Source organism: Blennius ocellaris (genome assembly GCF_963422515.1).
Source record: "Blennius ocellaris genome assembly, chromosome: 12".
In the NCBI taxonomy this organism is placed as follows: domain Eukaryota; kingdom Metazoa; phylum Chordata; class Actinopteri; order Blenniiformes; family Blenniidae; genus Blennius; species Blennius ocellaris.
In genome coordinates, this window is record NC_137661.1 from 20,323,318 (window position 1) to 20,341,549 (window position 18,232).

General features: G+C 42.8%; 2 protein-coding genes across 3 annotated transcripts; both read left to right on the forward strand.

Annotated features, from left to right (window-relative positions):
- Positions 1–320: 320 nt before the first annotated feature.
- mysm1 (Myb-like, SWIRM and MPN domains 1) lies at positions 321–5,688 on the forward strand. 2 transcript variants are annotated; one of them, XM_080506666.1, is made up of 17 exons: positions 321–371; positions 564–621; positions 1,079–1,231; positions 1,424–1,877; positions 2,001–2,196; positions 2,271–2,401; positions 2,503–2,594; positions 2,783–2,860; positions 2,986–3,071; positions 3,148–3,202; positions 3,323–3,373; positions 3,538–3,612; positions 3,716–3,904; positions 3,994–4,129; positions 4,848–4,953; positions 5,033–5,090; positions 5,214–5,688. In XM_080506666.1, exons 2-17 carry the CDS (start codon positions 568–570, stop codon positions 5,499–5,501), a joined length of 2,202 nt encoding a protein of 733 aa, XP_080362792.1. In that variant the 5' UTR covers positions 321–371; positions 564–567; the 3' UTR covers positions 5,502–5,688. The 2 variants fall into 2 exon arrangements, with proteins under 2 accessions (XP_080362792.1, XP_080362793.1); XM_080506667.1 differs by lacking the exon at positions 3,538–3,612.
- Positions 5,689–6,621: 933 nt separating this feature from the next.
- oma1 (OMA1 zinc metallopeptidase) lies at positions 6,622–17,203 on the forward strand. The gene is made up of 8 exons (XM_080505998.1): positions 6,622–7,346; positions 8,830–9,058; positions 9,278–9,451; positions 9,538–9,645; positions 12,068–12,196; positions 12,351–12,425; positions 13,148–13,297; positions 15,897–17,203. Exons 1-8 carry the CDS (start codon positions 7,003–7,005, stop codon positions 16,095–16,097), a joined length of 1,410 nt encoding a protein of 469 aa, XP_080362124.1. The 5' UTR covers positions 6,622–7,002; the 3' UTR covers positions 16,098–17,203.
- Positions 17,204–18,232: the final 1,029 nt, after the last annotated feature.

Consider the following 18,232-nt stretch of genomic DNA (forward strand, 5'->3'; position numbering starts at 1 on the left):
TTTTGAGCTGTATTCTGTGCATTAATGTGTTAGATATATGAAGTCATTATATTATAGTTTTCACACATATGCGTGGAAAAACTAAACAATTCATTGAACAGCTACCATTTTGGTTCAGTACTGAGTAAAACATTGAATAATCACAGTTAAGGGAAAGTTGAGGGGTAATTAGGTGAATTTCTTCCAATATTAGGCAGTAACGCGAGACCACGCTAAAGCAGCAGCACTGTGGACCTCCGGCCACACGGCAGCGCTGTGAGCGCGTCTGAGCGCTGCTCCACTTCTTCTCTGCGGTGTTTACCTTCATCAAGAAACATGGAGGAAGAGGTGGATGTTGACATCGAGGGAGACGACTGTGATGGTGTTGTAAGGTGAGTACGATGCTTCTTTGGGGTCGGTTTTTGTGTGTCGGTGTCCACGCTGGTATATCAGACCCCTGGACGCTGTTTTAGAACCTCGGAGGGTGTTAATCCGGCTGTGGCTCACTGTCCCGTGGTCACATGGAGGGACCGTGTCTAACTGCTCTGTTGTTCCACTGAGGGTTTGCTTTGGTGTTGTTGCAGAAAGATGGACACGGTGGTGCAGGAGCAATTCGAGCAGCAGGGCGGATCCTGGATCCTGGTATGAATCTGATTCTTCTTCATGTGTCTTCAGATGTCTCAGGCAGAGCTGGTTTAAGTAGTAGTATCTGTATGTAAAAGAAAAAAAATTGTCTATCTATCTATCTATCTATCTATCTATCTATCTATCTATCTATCTATCTATCTATCAACACAGTATAAAGGGTCATGGTTTAAATCAGTGTTTTTCAACCACTGTGCCGCGGCCGCTTTCAGCTGTGAGAGCACTGTGCAGAGTACCGGTAATCGTGTATATTTTTTTATGAAATAAAAAATATTCTAATGACCAAAATATATACGGAAAAAAGAGAGTATATAGTTCATGAGTATATATAACTATTGTTATTGCCATGCTCTCTTTGTCAGTGGGGATTTTTGTGTCAGATATTAAATCATTTTCTTCACTGAAAAAGTTTTAACTCAGCAATTTGTGTTTTGTTTTGTTTTGTTTTTTCCAGCCGTGGGAGCTTGACAGCTCAATCAGTGCTGAGAACAGAGAAGTTATAGAAAACATGCTGCTGGAGGAACAGTATCTTCTGACTGATGTTCACACAGAGACCTGCATACCTGCCAGGCTCCAGGAGGAAGCACTGCCCCAATCCGTGACGCAGGTATGGCAGCCCTCAAAGTTCAGAGGTCTAGCTGGCAGACTCATGCACAGTGTCCTGTGTTTGGTCATAAACCTTAATGTTTCTTTCATTACTTTTTCTTGAAGTGACCCCCGGTCATACTAAAACTGTATATTGCAATCAGTAAACTCACGGACGGATCATGAGGGGATGATGATGATGTAATATTTCCAGGAATCCACTTTGACCTCCATAATCCACAACGAGACACTTTCTGAGGAAGAGGAGGAGGTGGACATCATCGAGGAGGGGGAAGAGGCCAATTCTCAGTTTGGGGCTGTTCCCACCATCAATGAGCCAAAGAAGAAGACAAAATCTCAAAGCCCCGCTGAAGAAGACATGGTGGGTCTGAATGGAGCAGAAAGCATAGATGAGACAAAGGTCCAGCCCAACCACAACTCTGTCCCCTCCCAAAGTCTTCAACCCTCATCATTCATAGCTTGCTCAGAGGAAAGTGTTATAAAGGAGGAAGATGAAGTCAACAAGACACAACCTGACTTTATCGAAAGCCCAGAGACACGATTTCAGACAGAGTCAAAAGAAAGAACTGAAGATGAGCATCAGAGCTCAAACAACAAGATTTCAGGACAAGCTGATCAGGTGGAAGATTTCTGCACTCCTGGGACAGGTAATCCACTGCCACTCTTCTTTATTTATCTGCCTGTCTTTCTTTCCTCTTTATAATTGATACACAAACATTTTCCTCTTAGATTGTGTTGACAAGACTGAATCAGTCTGATTTCTCAATCAGAAAAAAGCCACGGGCAGGATGAGGAGGAAAGAGACGATGAAGAGAATGAACTGAGAGCGCCTGAGCAGGAGGTGGAGGTGGAAATGGAGACCGTCACAGAGGATGAGAGACAAGCCATCCCGGAGTTCTTTGAAGGACGATCTTCCAAAACCCCTGAGAGATACATGAAGATTAGAAACTATATCGTGGATCAGTGGTAAGATAGAGAAAGCAAGCGTTTCTCACTGAAACTTTCCAGAAGAAATATTCATTGTGGTCTTTGTATTCCAGGCTCAAGAGAAAACCCAAGTACCTCAACAAGACATCCGTACGGCCAGGTCTGAAAAACTGTGGCGACGTCAACTGCATTGGGAAAATCCACACCTACCTTGAACTCATTGGGGCTATTAACTTCGGCTGTGGTAATTCCTCTGAGGCTCTTTTAAAATTTACCTCATGTCTTTTTTTTTTTCTTTAATTTGTACTTCTTTGCAATGCTGCAGCAGTAACGTACTTCTTGCAGAGCAAGCTGTGTACAATCGTCCAAAGTTGGTGGACGGCTCCAAGCAGAAGGAGAGCAAAGATGTTATTGAGGCGTATCAGCTGCAGAGCTCGGTGGGTACTCGTAAACCACGCACATTCTATCACAAAGTTTACATGTATGAAGCACTTAGAGATCGCAATCGAGGATATCGTTCATAGATGGGTAGAAATGCAGATAATTCTGTAACAAAGTCCTGTTTACAGTATCACACATGTCTGTGAGATGTGAGCTTTGTGAGCTAACTGGTGATCAATTGCAGCGTGCCAGGAAGAGACGTGTGCGGGACGGCTGGGGAAACTGGTGTGACGCTAAAGACTTGGAGGGACAAACATTTGAGGTTTGTGCAACAATTCACCTACACACGCACACATGCACGCACACACACACACACACACACACACGGGGTGATGGTTCAGTTGATGTTTGGGTGGATTAACGGGATGATTTCTACTCTTCCATCAGCACCTCAGCCCTGAGGAAATGGCTCTCCGGAGGGAGGAGATGATGAAGAATCAGCCTAAGCCTAACAAGATGTCCAGACACCAAGGGTAAGCACAGTGGATGGATGCTCTGTGCAGCAGAAGTAACACACAGCGGTACTTAGAGTCTCGCTCCGTCCACCAGGTCAGTCGATCCCTTCCAGCTGATTCCCTGCAGGACTTTTGAAGTGGACGTGCCTGTAAGTAATAATCTGTCCTATCTTTGATCCACGTAGCACTGAATCCAACTCTCGCAAAAAAATACTTCTCATGCATCATAAATTAGGTCTTTATAGCTCCTTTTTCCTATTTTTTCCCAGGAACCGTTTCAGGTTGTTGTTTGTGCCGAGACTCTACTCATCATGGACATGGTATGTCACTGATTCTTACTGTGGTCCCAAGCAGCTGAACAGTAACCTGACCAAATAATGTTCTGCTTTACAATTCAACTCATGTTCTATTATTCATCACATGTCCACAAAGAGGGCTTTAAAAAAAAAAAAATCCCGTTTCCAATCTGTGATCTTGCCTCCAGCATGCCCACGTGTCTCAGGTTGAAGTTATTGGCCTGCTTGGTGGAACTTTCAGTGAAGATAAAAATGTCCTCAAGGTGGGTATAAAATGAGAAGATTGTCGAGGCGTTGAGATACATTTTTTTTTTTTCCTGAAATATTTATAAAACTGCATTTAGTGACGGGTGCTTCTGTTTTTAGGTCTGTGCCGCAGAGCCATGCAACAGCGTGAGCACGGGTCTGCAGTGTGAGATGGACCCGGTTTCTCAGACGCAAGCCTGCGACATGTTGGCTTCGCTGGGCTTCAGTGTTGTGGGCTGGTACCATTCGCATCCCACCTTCCACCCCAACCCGTCTGTGCGGGACATCAACACGCAGGACCAGTTTCAGGTAAAACTGAGCAACGTGAGAAACTGTGCGGAAAAACGCTCACACGGGACGGATCATATGAACCTGGAGTCTTGATTTTACTGTTCCAGAGTTATTTCTCACGTGGTGGAGCTCCATTCATTGGAATGATCGTGAGCCCGTACGACCGAGCCAACTCGTCCCCGCACTCGCAAACTACCTGCTTGTTTGTAAAAGAGAACGAGGAGCCTTCGGCACCCCTGAAGAGTAGGTCTAACACACGTGTAATCACTAACAGGTTTATGCTTGTATGTTCTTCGGGAGCATCAAATTGATATTTATTTCCTGTCGACTTCTACTGACACTTGCCTCACCCAAACCTTAGTCTCACCTTTTAAAATATGTCATTTAAAATGTAAAGAAGAAAAGAGGTTCTTCCATCTTCCAGAAAAGTGCTGAGTAAAATTTAGAACAGAAGATCAGCACTTGGTTGCTCTTTGTCTTTCTAACATTAGTTTGATATCAAACATCTCTAAAAATTAACCAGCTGTAGACACGTACTCTGAGGGTGAATTCACAAAAACACACACAGGGTCTAGGACAAAGAAATCATGTCTCTATAGTAGAAACAACAGACGTTTCTTAACATGAGCCTGAAGAGAAATGGTGCTGTAGAGAAAACTTTAGGTATTTCTGCAGATTTGCACAGTGCTAAAAGCTCTTATCCCTCAAATACATGTGGAACACTGTGTGGGACCTTCAATTTAGTGCGGGATGCGTACTCCCAAACATCAGGCCGCAAAAAAAGAAAACTTAAGACGTTGCATGTGGGAGCCAGCAGCTGACATAATGCTAGCGACGGCCTGTAAACTTAACAGTCATTGCTCTACGCCAAAGAATGACCGTGATCAGTGGCGGTCATGGTTTTCTGTACGCAGTTGGCACAGTTTATCCTCTGACCGGATCTGTCTGCATTCATCTCCAGAAATGCCCTACAGATTCAACTTCCTGTCATCACAAGACATCCCCGACTGGGAACAGATGATGAGAAGAGTTCAGTGGATCATCAGCAAATACGCCAAAGCGCCCAGGTGAGTGAGACACGAGGCTGTCGCAGTTCCTTCGGTGACGTGTCTAAACTGTTTTATGTTTTCTCCTCTGGTTGGTCAGGAGCGTGCAAATGAACAAATTGTTCCGTCAAGACTCCCATCTCACCTGTTTGGAGAAGGTTGGTGTAGCAGCCCAGCGGCTCCACTTTGAGTATCTTTATTTCTGATACCTTTATTAAGTCTTTCACAACTCCTGCAATTTTTTCTTGTAACCTTCTCTTCAATTGACCTCCGTCCTCTAGATGCTCTCGTCACTGAGAAGATACATAAAACCACTACCTGAACAAGAGGGAGACTTCTTCCTCGCACAGATTCAGATCCTTTTTCAGACAGACTTTATTTCCAACCAGCAATCTTCAAACCAGGAAGAGGGTGAATCTCTAAAGACATCTTCGAAGCCAGTGGACTTGGATGACCTCAGCCTCGATGGGGTGATCAGCCAGGAGGAAGAGGAGGAAGAGGAGGAGGAAGAGACCAAGACAGTGTTGCATCTTGGTTCAGTGCTTCCGAAAGAACACAAATTACTTTGAGAAACCGTGTAGCTTGACTCTCCTGGCATCCAGAAAGTATTCACACAGCTTCACTTTTTACACATTGTTATATGTTATTCAAAAAGTGATTGACCCCCCCCCCCCCAAAAAAAAAAATGTACATGCAATTTTTTTAAAACATCTTTTAGCTGTAACATAACAAATGTGTAAAAGTGCTGTAAATAGTATCCTGATTTACTGTTTGCTCTGATATTTTATATTTGGGTCAAGCTTTTGTAAAAAAAATAAACAAAAACAAAAGAAAAAAATATATTTTACATTTACCGTTTTGCTTTATTCAACAGCTCACTTCAGTGACTGGTTGTTTTTCTTTTAACTGTTACAAACTTCTAATTTAGAAAGTGAAAGAATTCTCAGGTTACACTCGACAAAGGGCTAATGCTTCCTAACATTTGAAGTAATAATCATATTTCACTTCATATCACATAAAATGTAGAGTCTGAAAGCAGTAAATGGGTATGTGTGGGTTTTCCTGTGTAATATCACTGTAAAAGATCCAGGCTATATCACATCCTCTGGAGTTCTGAAACCTCCCCATGATTAAAGCCTTCGCAGTGCAAGTCATTCGTGCCATAAGCATGAACACACTCACAGATAATCTATTTGCAACTGTGCTGATATAACAGAATCCAAAATTTTCAAATTGATATGCCATTTATCCACTCTGTTTTTTCCTGTTCAGGGCACAATGAGTCAATCAACTCATTGTAGCCCAGGTGGCAAACCCATCACAGGGCAAACACAGAGACAGACAATCACACAAACACTGGCACATTCACATTTATATATATATATATATATACACATATATATATATATATATATATATATATATATATATATATATATATATATATATATATATATATATATATATATATATATATATATATATATATATATATATATATATATATATATATATATATATATATATATATATATGCTGTTTTCCTTGGTGTTTTCTCATCAAAAGAAAAAAAAATGGATGAATGAATTATAACTTTAACCTCTGGTGGAACTTTGTGTCCGGAACTATCGTCCCGGGCTTGTTTCGAGAGGGAATCCTTTCGCAAACGGGACCGTGAAAAGCGTTTATTCTGCGATTTAAACATCGTGAACTTGGATCTTCTTCCTGTTTAAAACCTGCGTTTGGCCTGATAGTAATATGAAGTGTTGAGCCGAACTCAGAATGATGCTGTTGAAGTAACTTTGGACTTTTGTCAACGTTTGTAGAACCGAAGAGGACCGCTGTAACCAAGGTTACTTTCAGCTCGCGTCCACTGTTAGTGAAATACTTGGGAGAGAAGCCGCGTCTGAAACAGACGTTGATGTTGATCTCAATGAGTCCAAGAGCGTTGTTATTGTCGTGTGACAAAACATTATCCCATTCCAGATAACGCCTCTCTCCTCCTCGGACACCAAACTGCAAGTGGTGACCTTTGTTTTGTAGTGAGTGAAAGCGCAGAGTCGTGAGGGGATGATGGCTTTAATTTGCGGAAGTTTCGCGAGGAGCGGGCGCGTGGCTCTCCTTTCTTCACACCTGAGACGAAACCTGCACGTCTACAAGCACCGGGAGAAATCCTGCTCGCTGCACTGTCACATCACGAACAAAAACTACCTGACGGCGACCTTGACAGCACGACCTATTTCGTCTGCAGGGCAGAGGATGTGTTTACAGATGTGCTCCAGACCCCTTGCTGGTGCTCCCGTCGTGAGCCAGCAGCACTTCCACACGTCAGCCCCCCTGAAGGTCCTGCCCATGCCCCTCATCTGGCTGATACTCAAACCTGTGCAGAAACTTGGTGCGATAATACTGGGCAGGTAGGAGGCACTGCTATGTTACTCTACTGCTGTGATTTATTTCTCACAGCACGAATCAACAAACACTCACAAGTAGCAAATACTATGATTCATACATGAATATCTTTAGGTACATTTACTCAAGCAAAATGTCAACCCAAAATATTATTGCATTTACGTGTGATGTTGTTTTTAAAGAGAGTTATTTTACTTTCCATGTGTCTTCTTCACCTGCTGGGTTATAGACAAGGTTCACGTGTTCCAGGACAGGACCAACATAGAGAATCACAGGTATCAGCAATAAGCATTTTACAGTGTAGGACTATAGAGAGACAGTTATTTAGTTAAATTAGAAATAGTTATGCAAACAAGGTTTTAGATTGTGTGAGGAAGCTGCAGCTGCAGAAAATCAGTGACACTATGTCATCATTTTGCTCTCACCCTCATCCAGAATTCAGCTCTGCTCAGTATTACACAGAAAGCAAGATGTTGCAAACGTTTCATATACGGCACAAAAACTGTCTAAACCTGGTTAAAGTTTATTCCGTTTCCTACGGCTGCATATATCAGCAATAACTCTTCATATCACAGTTAGTTCAGCATATATATGCCACATCCATGTCAGAGATTCAGTGCACATGGAGAACATGCAAACTAAACACAAAAGGCCGTCGAGCTCAAATTGGAGCAAAACCAGCAATATTCTTGTTATGAGGTGAGAGTGATAACCGCTTTATTTCACAAAGACTTTGTTTGAAATTTCACTTGAGGATCTGAATCCTCTTCTCGTGGGGTCATGCAGGAAACATAACAGTAAATCAGCATAACAATAGTTTATTAAATAGTGCATAGCATATCAGAAACATATTTACGGCTTTAGGGTATTGAGTTATTTAACTGTTGTAATAGTCAATATTGAGTAACTTCCTAAATGTTTTTCTCAGCCGCTATAATGAATACACTTTTCAAATAAGAAGAAAGTAATTGTTTCTGCGTTTCATGTTTAATTCAGAGCTTTTAATTAGCTGGTACAAAAATAATGAATATGAATACTGAGATAGAGTGACTGTATTGAAATCATTTGGCAGAAGTAACATCTGTCATCAGTGAGATTCATTAAATTGTGTGGATTTATTTTACATCAATAACCTGAAGTTGCAAATGCTTCTGTTGTTTAGTCTGAAAAGTTTTATAGCTTGATAATAGAAGATCGCTGCTTGGTGCCCGGACAACATTATTAGAGCATTTCGTGCACAGTACTGTGTTGTGAACACATTTTCTAGATGTTGTGTTGTCGCTTTTCTGCCAAGACTATCTGAAAGCGTTACGACTGAGCGGAGTTTTTATCCCTGCAGTGCAAATCCTAAATGTAAAGTTTTTCAGATAAAATAGAGATGTGCACCTTTCCCCATCATGGAATCAAGCTGAGATAACCCTGGCGTGGCGGGTAATATGTGATCATCGACTTGCATGAGCAGATATATCTGTGTACTTCTGTGTTCAGGAGTATTAGGAAGTGGTGGGTGTCTCTACCAGACAACCGCCGGCAGCTCGTGCGGGAGTGGACCTGGCAGCGCCGCTGGCATCTGGCATCGGGGGCCGGTGTTGCCATGGTGATTGTAGCCCTTCTGCTTCTAACCCACCTGGATGAGTCCCCATTGACAGGACGGACCCGCCTCCTGGTGTTCAGCAGGGAGAATTACATGGAGCTGGCAGCTGTGACTTCAGACGCGGTAAGAGAGGAGGTGTGGGCCGACCTAATGATTATAGACAGGAAGCATTAGACACCCTGCATACACATATTCTGAACAAGATTCATAGACTCCGCTGTGTAAACAGTGGTGACAGATAAAATGAGGCTTGATTAACAGGATGGAGATGGAGAAAATGTCACATCAGGGGAGGCTAATTAAATTCTTCCCTAACTGTTTGTCATTGTGCCTTCGCCGCAGTACATGGAGGAGTTTGCAGAGCTGCTGCTTCCAGTCACTGACCCCCGTCACCAGGTGGTGGAGCGGGTCGTGCAGCACCTGGCACAAAGGAACAAGGACATCCCTGAAGTGGCTGAGGTCACCTGGAGTGTCCATGTGGTGCAAAGTCCCACCACCAATGCCTTTGTCCTACCAGTGAGTGAAACACTGGGCAATGTGTCCAAGACCTTTTTTTTTTTTTACACTCTGCTCTCATTTGTAAAATGTCCTCCTGTGTGTAGAACGGGAAGGTGTTCATGTTTACGGGGATGCTGGACGCGATGGCAGATGTTCACCAGCTCACTTTTGTCCTTGGACACGAGATGGCTCACGCTTTACTGGGACACTCTGTAAGTATCTAAAGCTCTGCAGACTGTGGTTGACGCACTCTCTGCACCTGGATTACATTGCGTACGTTACCCCAGATGATTGGTGGGATTGTTCAGTGTGTGACTTAATTTTTCAATCAAATCAATCTTTATTTATATACCACATGTATACAATAAAATACAACTCAAAGTGACTGACAAAAAATAATTTACAAACTTACACCCCTGCACATATTTATGTATTGCTGTACATGCATAACAAAACACACACATACGCACACACGGAAATCCAGATTGATTAATTCAAATATCCTGTGAACAGTGGCCATGGGTGTCCCGAAAGGCGCCGATAAATGAAATGTATCATTATTAGAGCAGGGGAATGTAGACTATACTAAACAAGTTGATTAACATGTGAAGGAAGTAATGGAAGTAATTGATGTAAAATATTTATAGAAGTAGGAAAGACCATGTATTATTAACATTAAGGAATTCATCTAAGGGATGTCCCTCCAGTATGACGAAAGTATTTTTTTATCTTGTTCTATTGTCAACATATTGCCGATCCTCTGACAAACTGTTTCTGTAGTTTGGATCATAGGGACTAACAGCAGCATTGCCAAATGTTTTTATTTAGCCGTGTGTGTAAGTGCTTACATTTTCAGGCATACAAACAGACTCGATAAGATATGGTAAGATAATTCTTTACTTGTTCCCACAGTGGGGAAATTTGCTTTGTTGCAGCGGCAAGTAGACAGTAAATAAAATAGTCTCAAAAGAAAAAGAATGCAAACAATAAATAAGTATGAAAAACAATAACAACAGTAGCAGTAATATATAATCAAGATAGTAACCCTGACATTATTCACATTTTCACAAGAGCAATGGAGAGTGGTTGGTAATATACCGGAGATGATGTTATTATTAGACAGAATAAATGAATAATATATGTTGCACACAAGAGTACAGTCATGGACATTTAAGGTGCAGTGTGTGAAATTGTCTAGGTTCGGGACTATGTGGGGGGGTGTTATCTGTTATTACTATTATTATAGTTATTATACTGTTATTATTGTTATTGTTGTGAACTTTAAATACAAATGAATTACTGCTTTACACACCCTAATATTAAATAATAAAATTATATAATATCTTTGCACAACAAATATGGATTAATCATCTAGTGATGGTGATCCAGAGAGACAGCGAGAGCTTTACCAATTCAGTTTTCTTGTGAAGGTACTTTTTTTCCAAAAGAAATTGGCCTGGTAAGTGAACATGCACTAAATTTTGAATGAAGTGAATGAAATGCTTTTGCTTTCAAAGTGATTATGAACAGCCTTAAATGTCTTCTTAAAAAAAACAACGCGTGCCACCTGAAACCCATATTACCCCAGTACAATAGCGCTTTGCTACAATTGGCTATGCAGTGCTCTGTCTCAGTGTTTATGTCTGCCAATTCCCACATGAACAGTTCCACTTACAGTGGACAAATGAAGTGTCGCAGTTACGTTTATTGAAAATTTTCACTTAATGTCTTTGTTGTAATTTTTATGCCTTGCTGTGTCATCCTGCGCTCCTAATCTGCCAGCTTTGTTTGGCTCTGGAGTCGGGATGCTGCAGTGTCACTCAGGCCCATGAAATCTGCCCGCATTTGGGAGGGTGAGCTCAGCAGTTACAGAAATTGTTTCGCACGAGAATGAGTCAGTGAAAACACTTTCAGCTCCAATAATATTCAAGACAAACTCTTAAGCCCTTACAAGTCTTTATCACCCAGAGTGGAAGACGCGACAGCACAGCTCTCGGGTCGCTCCTCAGCAATTTTTTAAAAAAACAATTCATGCGCGTCTCCTGTAGGTGAGTAACGTACGGAGACGTCTGGCCCGCTCACCACCGTCGCCCTCTCGGCAGTGTTGCGCCGGCTAAAGTGGCGTGAGTTGCCGCACTGTTGCATCAGCCGTTGATGAAAGACTCGCTGACAATCACTGGCAAACACTCACTAATCCTGTCTGCGCGGTGATGACCAAAGTCCTGTCGACCTCGGGCAGTGCCGGGGTTTATTAATTCTCCCCAGATGGCTGTTTTTTCCTCCGGCTATAAAAGCCCATTCTTCATGTCCTAAAAAAGTGTCTAATGAAGTTGTGGGTATTTCAAGACTTTAAACGCCCTCGGAGGAAATGCTTGAAGGAGATTTTAATTAGATGAAGGGAATGAGCATCGATGGGCTTGGCATTACCCAGTAGGTGTGCTCTATTGGATTGGCTGTTAAAACCTCTAAATCTGTTACCGCTTAAACGTTCCCCACTAAAATAGATGGGAACAATCAATATGTTCTGGCTGCCTCATTCACCTCCCCCCCCCAAAAATTTTTTTACCTCTATTCTCCTCCACCTATCTCATTCTCTCTCCTGTTGTACTCTGCCCTTCTCTGTGATCCCCTCAGGCAGAACAGGCCAGTCTGTCTCATGTGGTGGACCTCGTCTCCTTGGTTCTGCTGGCCGCCATCTGGGCGGTGTGTCCCAAAGACAGCCTGGCATTGGTGGGACAGTGGGCACAGGACAAACTCAAAGAGGTGAGACATTCACATTTGTAATTTGGAAATGCACGACGAGACATGCTGTTAAATTTAGAATGGCTTCAGTATTTCGGGTTATGATAGTGCAGTGGGGGTAATGCGAACATTAAAGACCTTTCGACTAAACTATCTTTCTTTTCGCCCGTCATAGCTGATGTTCAGCCGCCCCTACAGTCGTAAACTGGAGACTGAGGCAGATCAAGTGGGACTGCAGCTGGCTGCAAAGGTATTACGAATTTGTCATTATTAAGAGTGAGTAAAAGGGATTTTACACATTATTTCAGATGAATATACAGCGATTTTCATCGCTACTGACCAGGATGGACATCCTTAATAATGAACAAATGGAAGGGACCGCTGAGGCTGGACTTTTTCCAGGGGGAGCCAGAGAGAACAGGTTAGGATGGTTTGGAAATGAGGTATGGGATCTATTAAATAAAGACGTTTCGTCTCAGAATTATCATGTATTCACTTGACCCAATATGGATCAACGCAACCACCACAAAGAACAGCCAAGAATGAAGGCTGGGCAGATAAATAAAGCCAAATAAATAAAAGAAAAAAAAAAGAATGGAAATTAAATGTGATCATTAAAATGGCGAGACAATTTCAAATACCTCTAAGAAGACAAAACTGAAATCAAGACATATCTAGTGAGATATTCTAAAATACCATAATATAGGCCTGGATTACTTTTTGGGGGGGGGGGGGGGGGTATTCTGAACAGTGAAGCCACAGCCGGTTTTCCAGCTGTGGTTTGTCTGTTTGCCAATAGGGGGCACTGTTGCCAAAGTAATATGGAGCAATTAGTCAGTTTGGATTTTTGTGTCTGCACAAGACAGAGAGACAGTGTCTGTGTGTGTGTGTGTGTGTGTGTGTGTGTGTGTGTGTGTGTGTGTGTGTGTGTGTGTGTGTGTGTGTGTGTGTGTGTGTGTTTGTGTGTCTCAGGCATGTGCAGATGTTCGAGCAGGTCCTGTTTTCTGGCAGCAAATGGAAATCAGAGACCAACTGACTGGCGAGCCGCATTTCCCTGAGTGGCTGTCCACACACCCGTCTCACAGGAACAGATTCACTCAGCTGGACCGCCTCGTGCCACAGGTACAGACACACATGGAAACTGTTCACAACGACTGGTTCACCCCTCGCAAGCGTAAGCAAACAGAGTTCTCGTTCACTTAAATGGACTGGTGAAATATTTGTTGTGCAAAAACTGTAGCAGGTTTCAGCCGGGAAAAGCTCCTGGCTCCCTGTGACTAGTCTTTATGGACAGTCCTCGTTTTAGTTTTATTCAATAACTGTGAAAAGATCTTTGATGCCCTTGTGAGGAGCCAGCCCCGACACCTGTCTGCCCTTCAATGGGAGCAGTGCGGCTTCAGGAGCTGTTGGAAGAAGTCTTAATGGGACTAATGAAGCGTCTGGAGAGATGTATATCACCTGCAGACACAAAGGAGGACGCAGAGGAAGGAGAGGCTCGGGGAGGAGAGGAAATGATGCAGGGATTTTAGGAAGACAGGAAAAACATTTTGCTGTGCCAGGGCCTCGGTGCCTGCCTCGCTCAGAGTGTTGCAGGATTGGAGGTGGGTGGAGGTCCTGTGAGAAAACAGGCCCGCATTAGCAGCTCAATCCTCATTGGGCTTTGCACGTTGTGTTGGCACTGTGGCGAGACAATCAATGGTGCCTTAAGGCAAGAAATATAATCCACAAGCGCAACTGGGAACGGACAGCATTCACAATCCTTATGACTTACGCGTGTGTGTCCGAGGCAGAGAGATATTTACAATCGATCAGGCGGCAGTCGATTTAACCTTGGGCGTTAGCGAGATTGTCAGTATGCTTTCAGCTGCTCTGAGCACAAAGACCAACAGATGGGTAAACCACTAATTGTCCATCAGATGCCCGCGTGGCTGCTCAGTGTACAGTACGTGTCCGTGCAGCACATCACATCGCTGTGTGGCAGATTGACCTCCAGCAGCAGCCGTCGTTGACGCCAGGCTGTAGCTATTGGAAGACTGTTGCATGGGGCTCAATCAGCCGTGATCATGTGTGTGTGTGTGTGTTTGCACGGTGGTTGGGGTACTTCTAATACCCTCATCACACCAGAACATTTGAACTAGCATAGCAGCACAGATGAGCCAGTTAACAGCCGAGCTCAGTCAGGTGAGAGTGATGCATAATGGGATGTTTTTAACCTTGCGACGGGTGACAGTCTCAAGCTACTTAACCCGACTCTTCTGGGGCCACTCCACCTCCTCTAGTGCGCTCATCATCCTTAAGCAAAGCGTATTAAGTCCACTGGTAACGTGAGAGCCTGTTGAGTGGGAAGCAGAGTGCACGTATGTGCTCAGGCTTGCAGGTGATTCTGAGTGAGAGATTAATGAGTGTGTGTGTGGGTGCATGAGGCAGGAGTGTCTTGGACTGCAGGGAGGGTAGTATCCACCAGCTGCCTCTCAAACCAGGAGAGAAGATGCATCTCATAATGTTTCAGTTCCTACTTGACTGTACATATACATGTTTTTTTGATAAGCTGCTGGTAATGCTGATTTAAATTTTAATCCTTGAACACAGATCTGGCCAGCACAAAATAGGTAAAAGGAAGTATAAGGCTTTCCCATCAGGAAATGGGTGCATAAAGTCTACTTGTTCAGTAAAAAAAACTCTTCATTCCTTCTTTTCACTGAGAGCCTGCATGGTTGCAGAATAATAATTGTTTGTCTGCTAGAAAACGGTGGCCACAAGCACAAACTTCACACACTCAAGACAATAAATTAGACACCTTTGAAGTAATGACAAATCTGTGCCTCATATGGACCAATGATCAAATTACTTGATTCATTGTTTCTCGATTGATCTCCCGCGACCAGTGTGAGACCTCAGGTCCGTATGCTCAACGCACATGCATCTTTGTTAAACACGTTTGTATAAAAAAAAAAAGTTCATTGGAGATTTGCCAGAATGCGTCGTTCATTGCAACTCATTGACACAAGTTACCGATGTGTAACATCCAATTATTCTTCGCAAACTATGATGGAATTTTCCAAAATGGGGGCAACATTTATCTCGGCAAAAGCACCAAATTCAGGGGACCTTTGTTTATTGGCCAAAACAAATATGCACCTGTTACCCAAAACTGTGCTTCAGTACACAGAGACTGCGAGAGTGCAGCTCCCAATACTCACAAAGTCGGGATAAATCCGTTGTGGCGCGAGAGTTATTCATACATACTAATTTCATTTTTGATCTTTGGATCTGTGATTTATATTTATATTCCTTTACAATATTAAGGACTGTTGTATAAATGTGCTCCAGTTATAATACAATCAGATTAGTAAAAAAAAAAAATATATCAAAGAGCATCTGATGAAATATCAAAAACAACACAATCTTTACTTCTACCATTTTTCTCCGTGTTTGTTTGTTATTGAGTTATGTGGTCAAAAAAACTCATTATAGCTGCACCCTGAGATCTATTGATATTATTCAGGTTCCATATTCCCACTGGGGCATGAGGTTGTAGTGGTTGCAAGAGGATGTGGCTTCGAATTTCATTCCCATTGTTTTGGTGTTTACTTACAACTTTGGATTTCCATCGTCGTCTCTGTGCGTCTGGTTTCTGGTGAACTTATCACAGTGAGCTTCTTTAAAGAGTATCTGTGTCCTACATTCTTTTTTTTTCTTCTTCTTTTTTTTTTTTTTACAGGCTCTGAAGTTAAGGGAGAGTTGTGCGTGTCCCGCCCTGTCGGCCACTGACCCCCGCGATGTCTTCTCTAAGAGCGTAAAGGTGTTGCTGGAAAATGCAAAGCACCGCCCAACCAACAGCTCCACCCCACCCCCCTCAGCACTACCTGCAGCACTGCTTGCCCAGCCCGCGTCTCCTCTTTTTGCAAAAGTGGACGAGTGAGGCGAAGTCGCCCAGGTAGCCCGGCTTGTTGCTGGTGGGGGGGTGGGCGGCAACTGACAGCGGCGTTCAATCAATCCTCGCAAACTGCCAGTCGGCAAATCTGACTGGCTGCACTGTATTTATTGTCCTTAAGAGGGCTTTTCCTTCTCGCCTATTAAATTTCAAAGCCTGTTGGTGGTAAAGGCTGTTTAGTTTCCACCTATGGTTGACCAGGTCACCTCCACAGTGCAGCGTCTATTTGGGGGCGGCAGTGTGAGATAAGCTGAAAGTAGGCGGCGGGCCGCGGATTTCAGACCTACGCCTTCTGTAGTGGTCAGTCTGAATCAATCAATAACCTTTTTTTTATGGCGATAGAAAACATCTTATTATGCATAAATGCAGTATAAAGAGCTGTTGTATCACAGTTAGATACTTAAGTACCTTTATTGGAGAAACAAACTGCAGCTGCTTGTTCCCAACACGTAGGCCAGCAGAGAAGGCCTCGCCGGCCCCCACGGCCCGCCTCTTGTGAAAGTATGTATAAGAAGGAAAGAAATCAGCAAGATGATGGTGAGAATGTTTTCCGTGTCTTATGACTCCAAAGATTGCCACGTTAATTAGATAACCTTGCAGGCGGAAATACTGAATTAATTAGCAAAGGCTCCATACGTCGCGGGATTAATATGTGCATTATTCATTGACAGACGGCAACAGACGAGGGTAAGCACTTATGTGTGCATGTCGGAGGCTCCGACAGGCGGAGGTCTTCCACATTCTCATTACGACTACAGCGTTCTCATGCCAGATACACAGCACTTTATGCATTCTCTAGCCGGAGCTATTTAATGGTGCAAATTTATGCTAGGGTGATTTTTTTTGGTTTTGTTTATTTTAAGAGTTTTCTGCACACGAATGTCAATATGAACTGTCAAGCTTTTAGAAATCTTTCAAGGGATTTTTATTTTGGTAAAAAAAACAAAAAATCTTATTCAACAAAGCAAGATGAGTGAGTAAATGTTCACATTTACTGCAGCTGCCTGCGGGAACCGTCGCACAATGAAAAGAGGAGGCCAGTTATGGTTCAACTTCTGGTAATCCTTTATGCGTGTGGGCTGTAATAAAATTGTTACACTGTGAAATCAAAGTGGCACTACTGTGTTTTCGTCTGGGGTAAATTATTTTATATGTGTTAGTCTTTTTTGGTGCAGAGCAGCCGAGGAAAACCGCCGAGTTTTACACCTGTTATTAAAGGCTTAGTTTTACTGCACACCAGGCAGGTCTATATTACAGTCTATGTTGGAATAAGTGGTCAAAGATTGTTTTTATTTTATATTTTTTGAAAAACAGCCATGAGAAGCCAAGTGAATATTGTTTTTTTTTTTTTTTTTTTATGTCAATAACTCAGAAACTTGCTCGGCGTGCAAGCAGAAAGCAATGGATAAATAAAGATGGAATAAAAGCTTTAGAGTATATATTAATTATTTGGGTTTTTTATTTTGTATCTATTACAGAATCCAGAAATTGGACGGTGAGATCAGGCGTGCACATTTATCAACTGAAGAAAAGGAGACTATAGAAAAAATGTTTTTCATGCTCTTTGAGAGGATTTACCAGCCTGTCTGACACTGCATAATAACATCAAAACCCTCACCAACCAATTAGAACAGTGGGTGAAAGATGACTTTCTTTTGAAGTGTGTGTATTTGTGTATGCATGTGTGGTTGCAGCTTTAATACTTATTGATGCCGGGCTCATGGGGAATTTCCTCACTGGCCTCTCGCAGCCGATCAGAAAGATGTGAAGTTTGGAAATCTCGCAGATAATTTTCCACCACGCCAGTCGTAATCAAATGAAAGTAGCTCGAATTCCCATCAGTCAACCTCACCGCCGCTCTTTTGTAATGCCTGCCAGCTGTGACAAGTTGTTGCTTCTCGAATACAAGATCAATCTTGTGATATCTACGCGTTTTAAACAGCTTGGGATTTTGAGTCTTCCTGCTACGTGCAGCGAGAGACAGGAGATAGGGACACATGGAGGCAAAGCATTAAATGACACACCCCCTCTCCCCAAGCAACTATGAATAAATAACGTGGCCGAAAATAAAAGAGCTTGACACTTTGCTGTTAAGTTGAAGTCTTGCGACTGTTACATTGCTT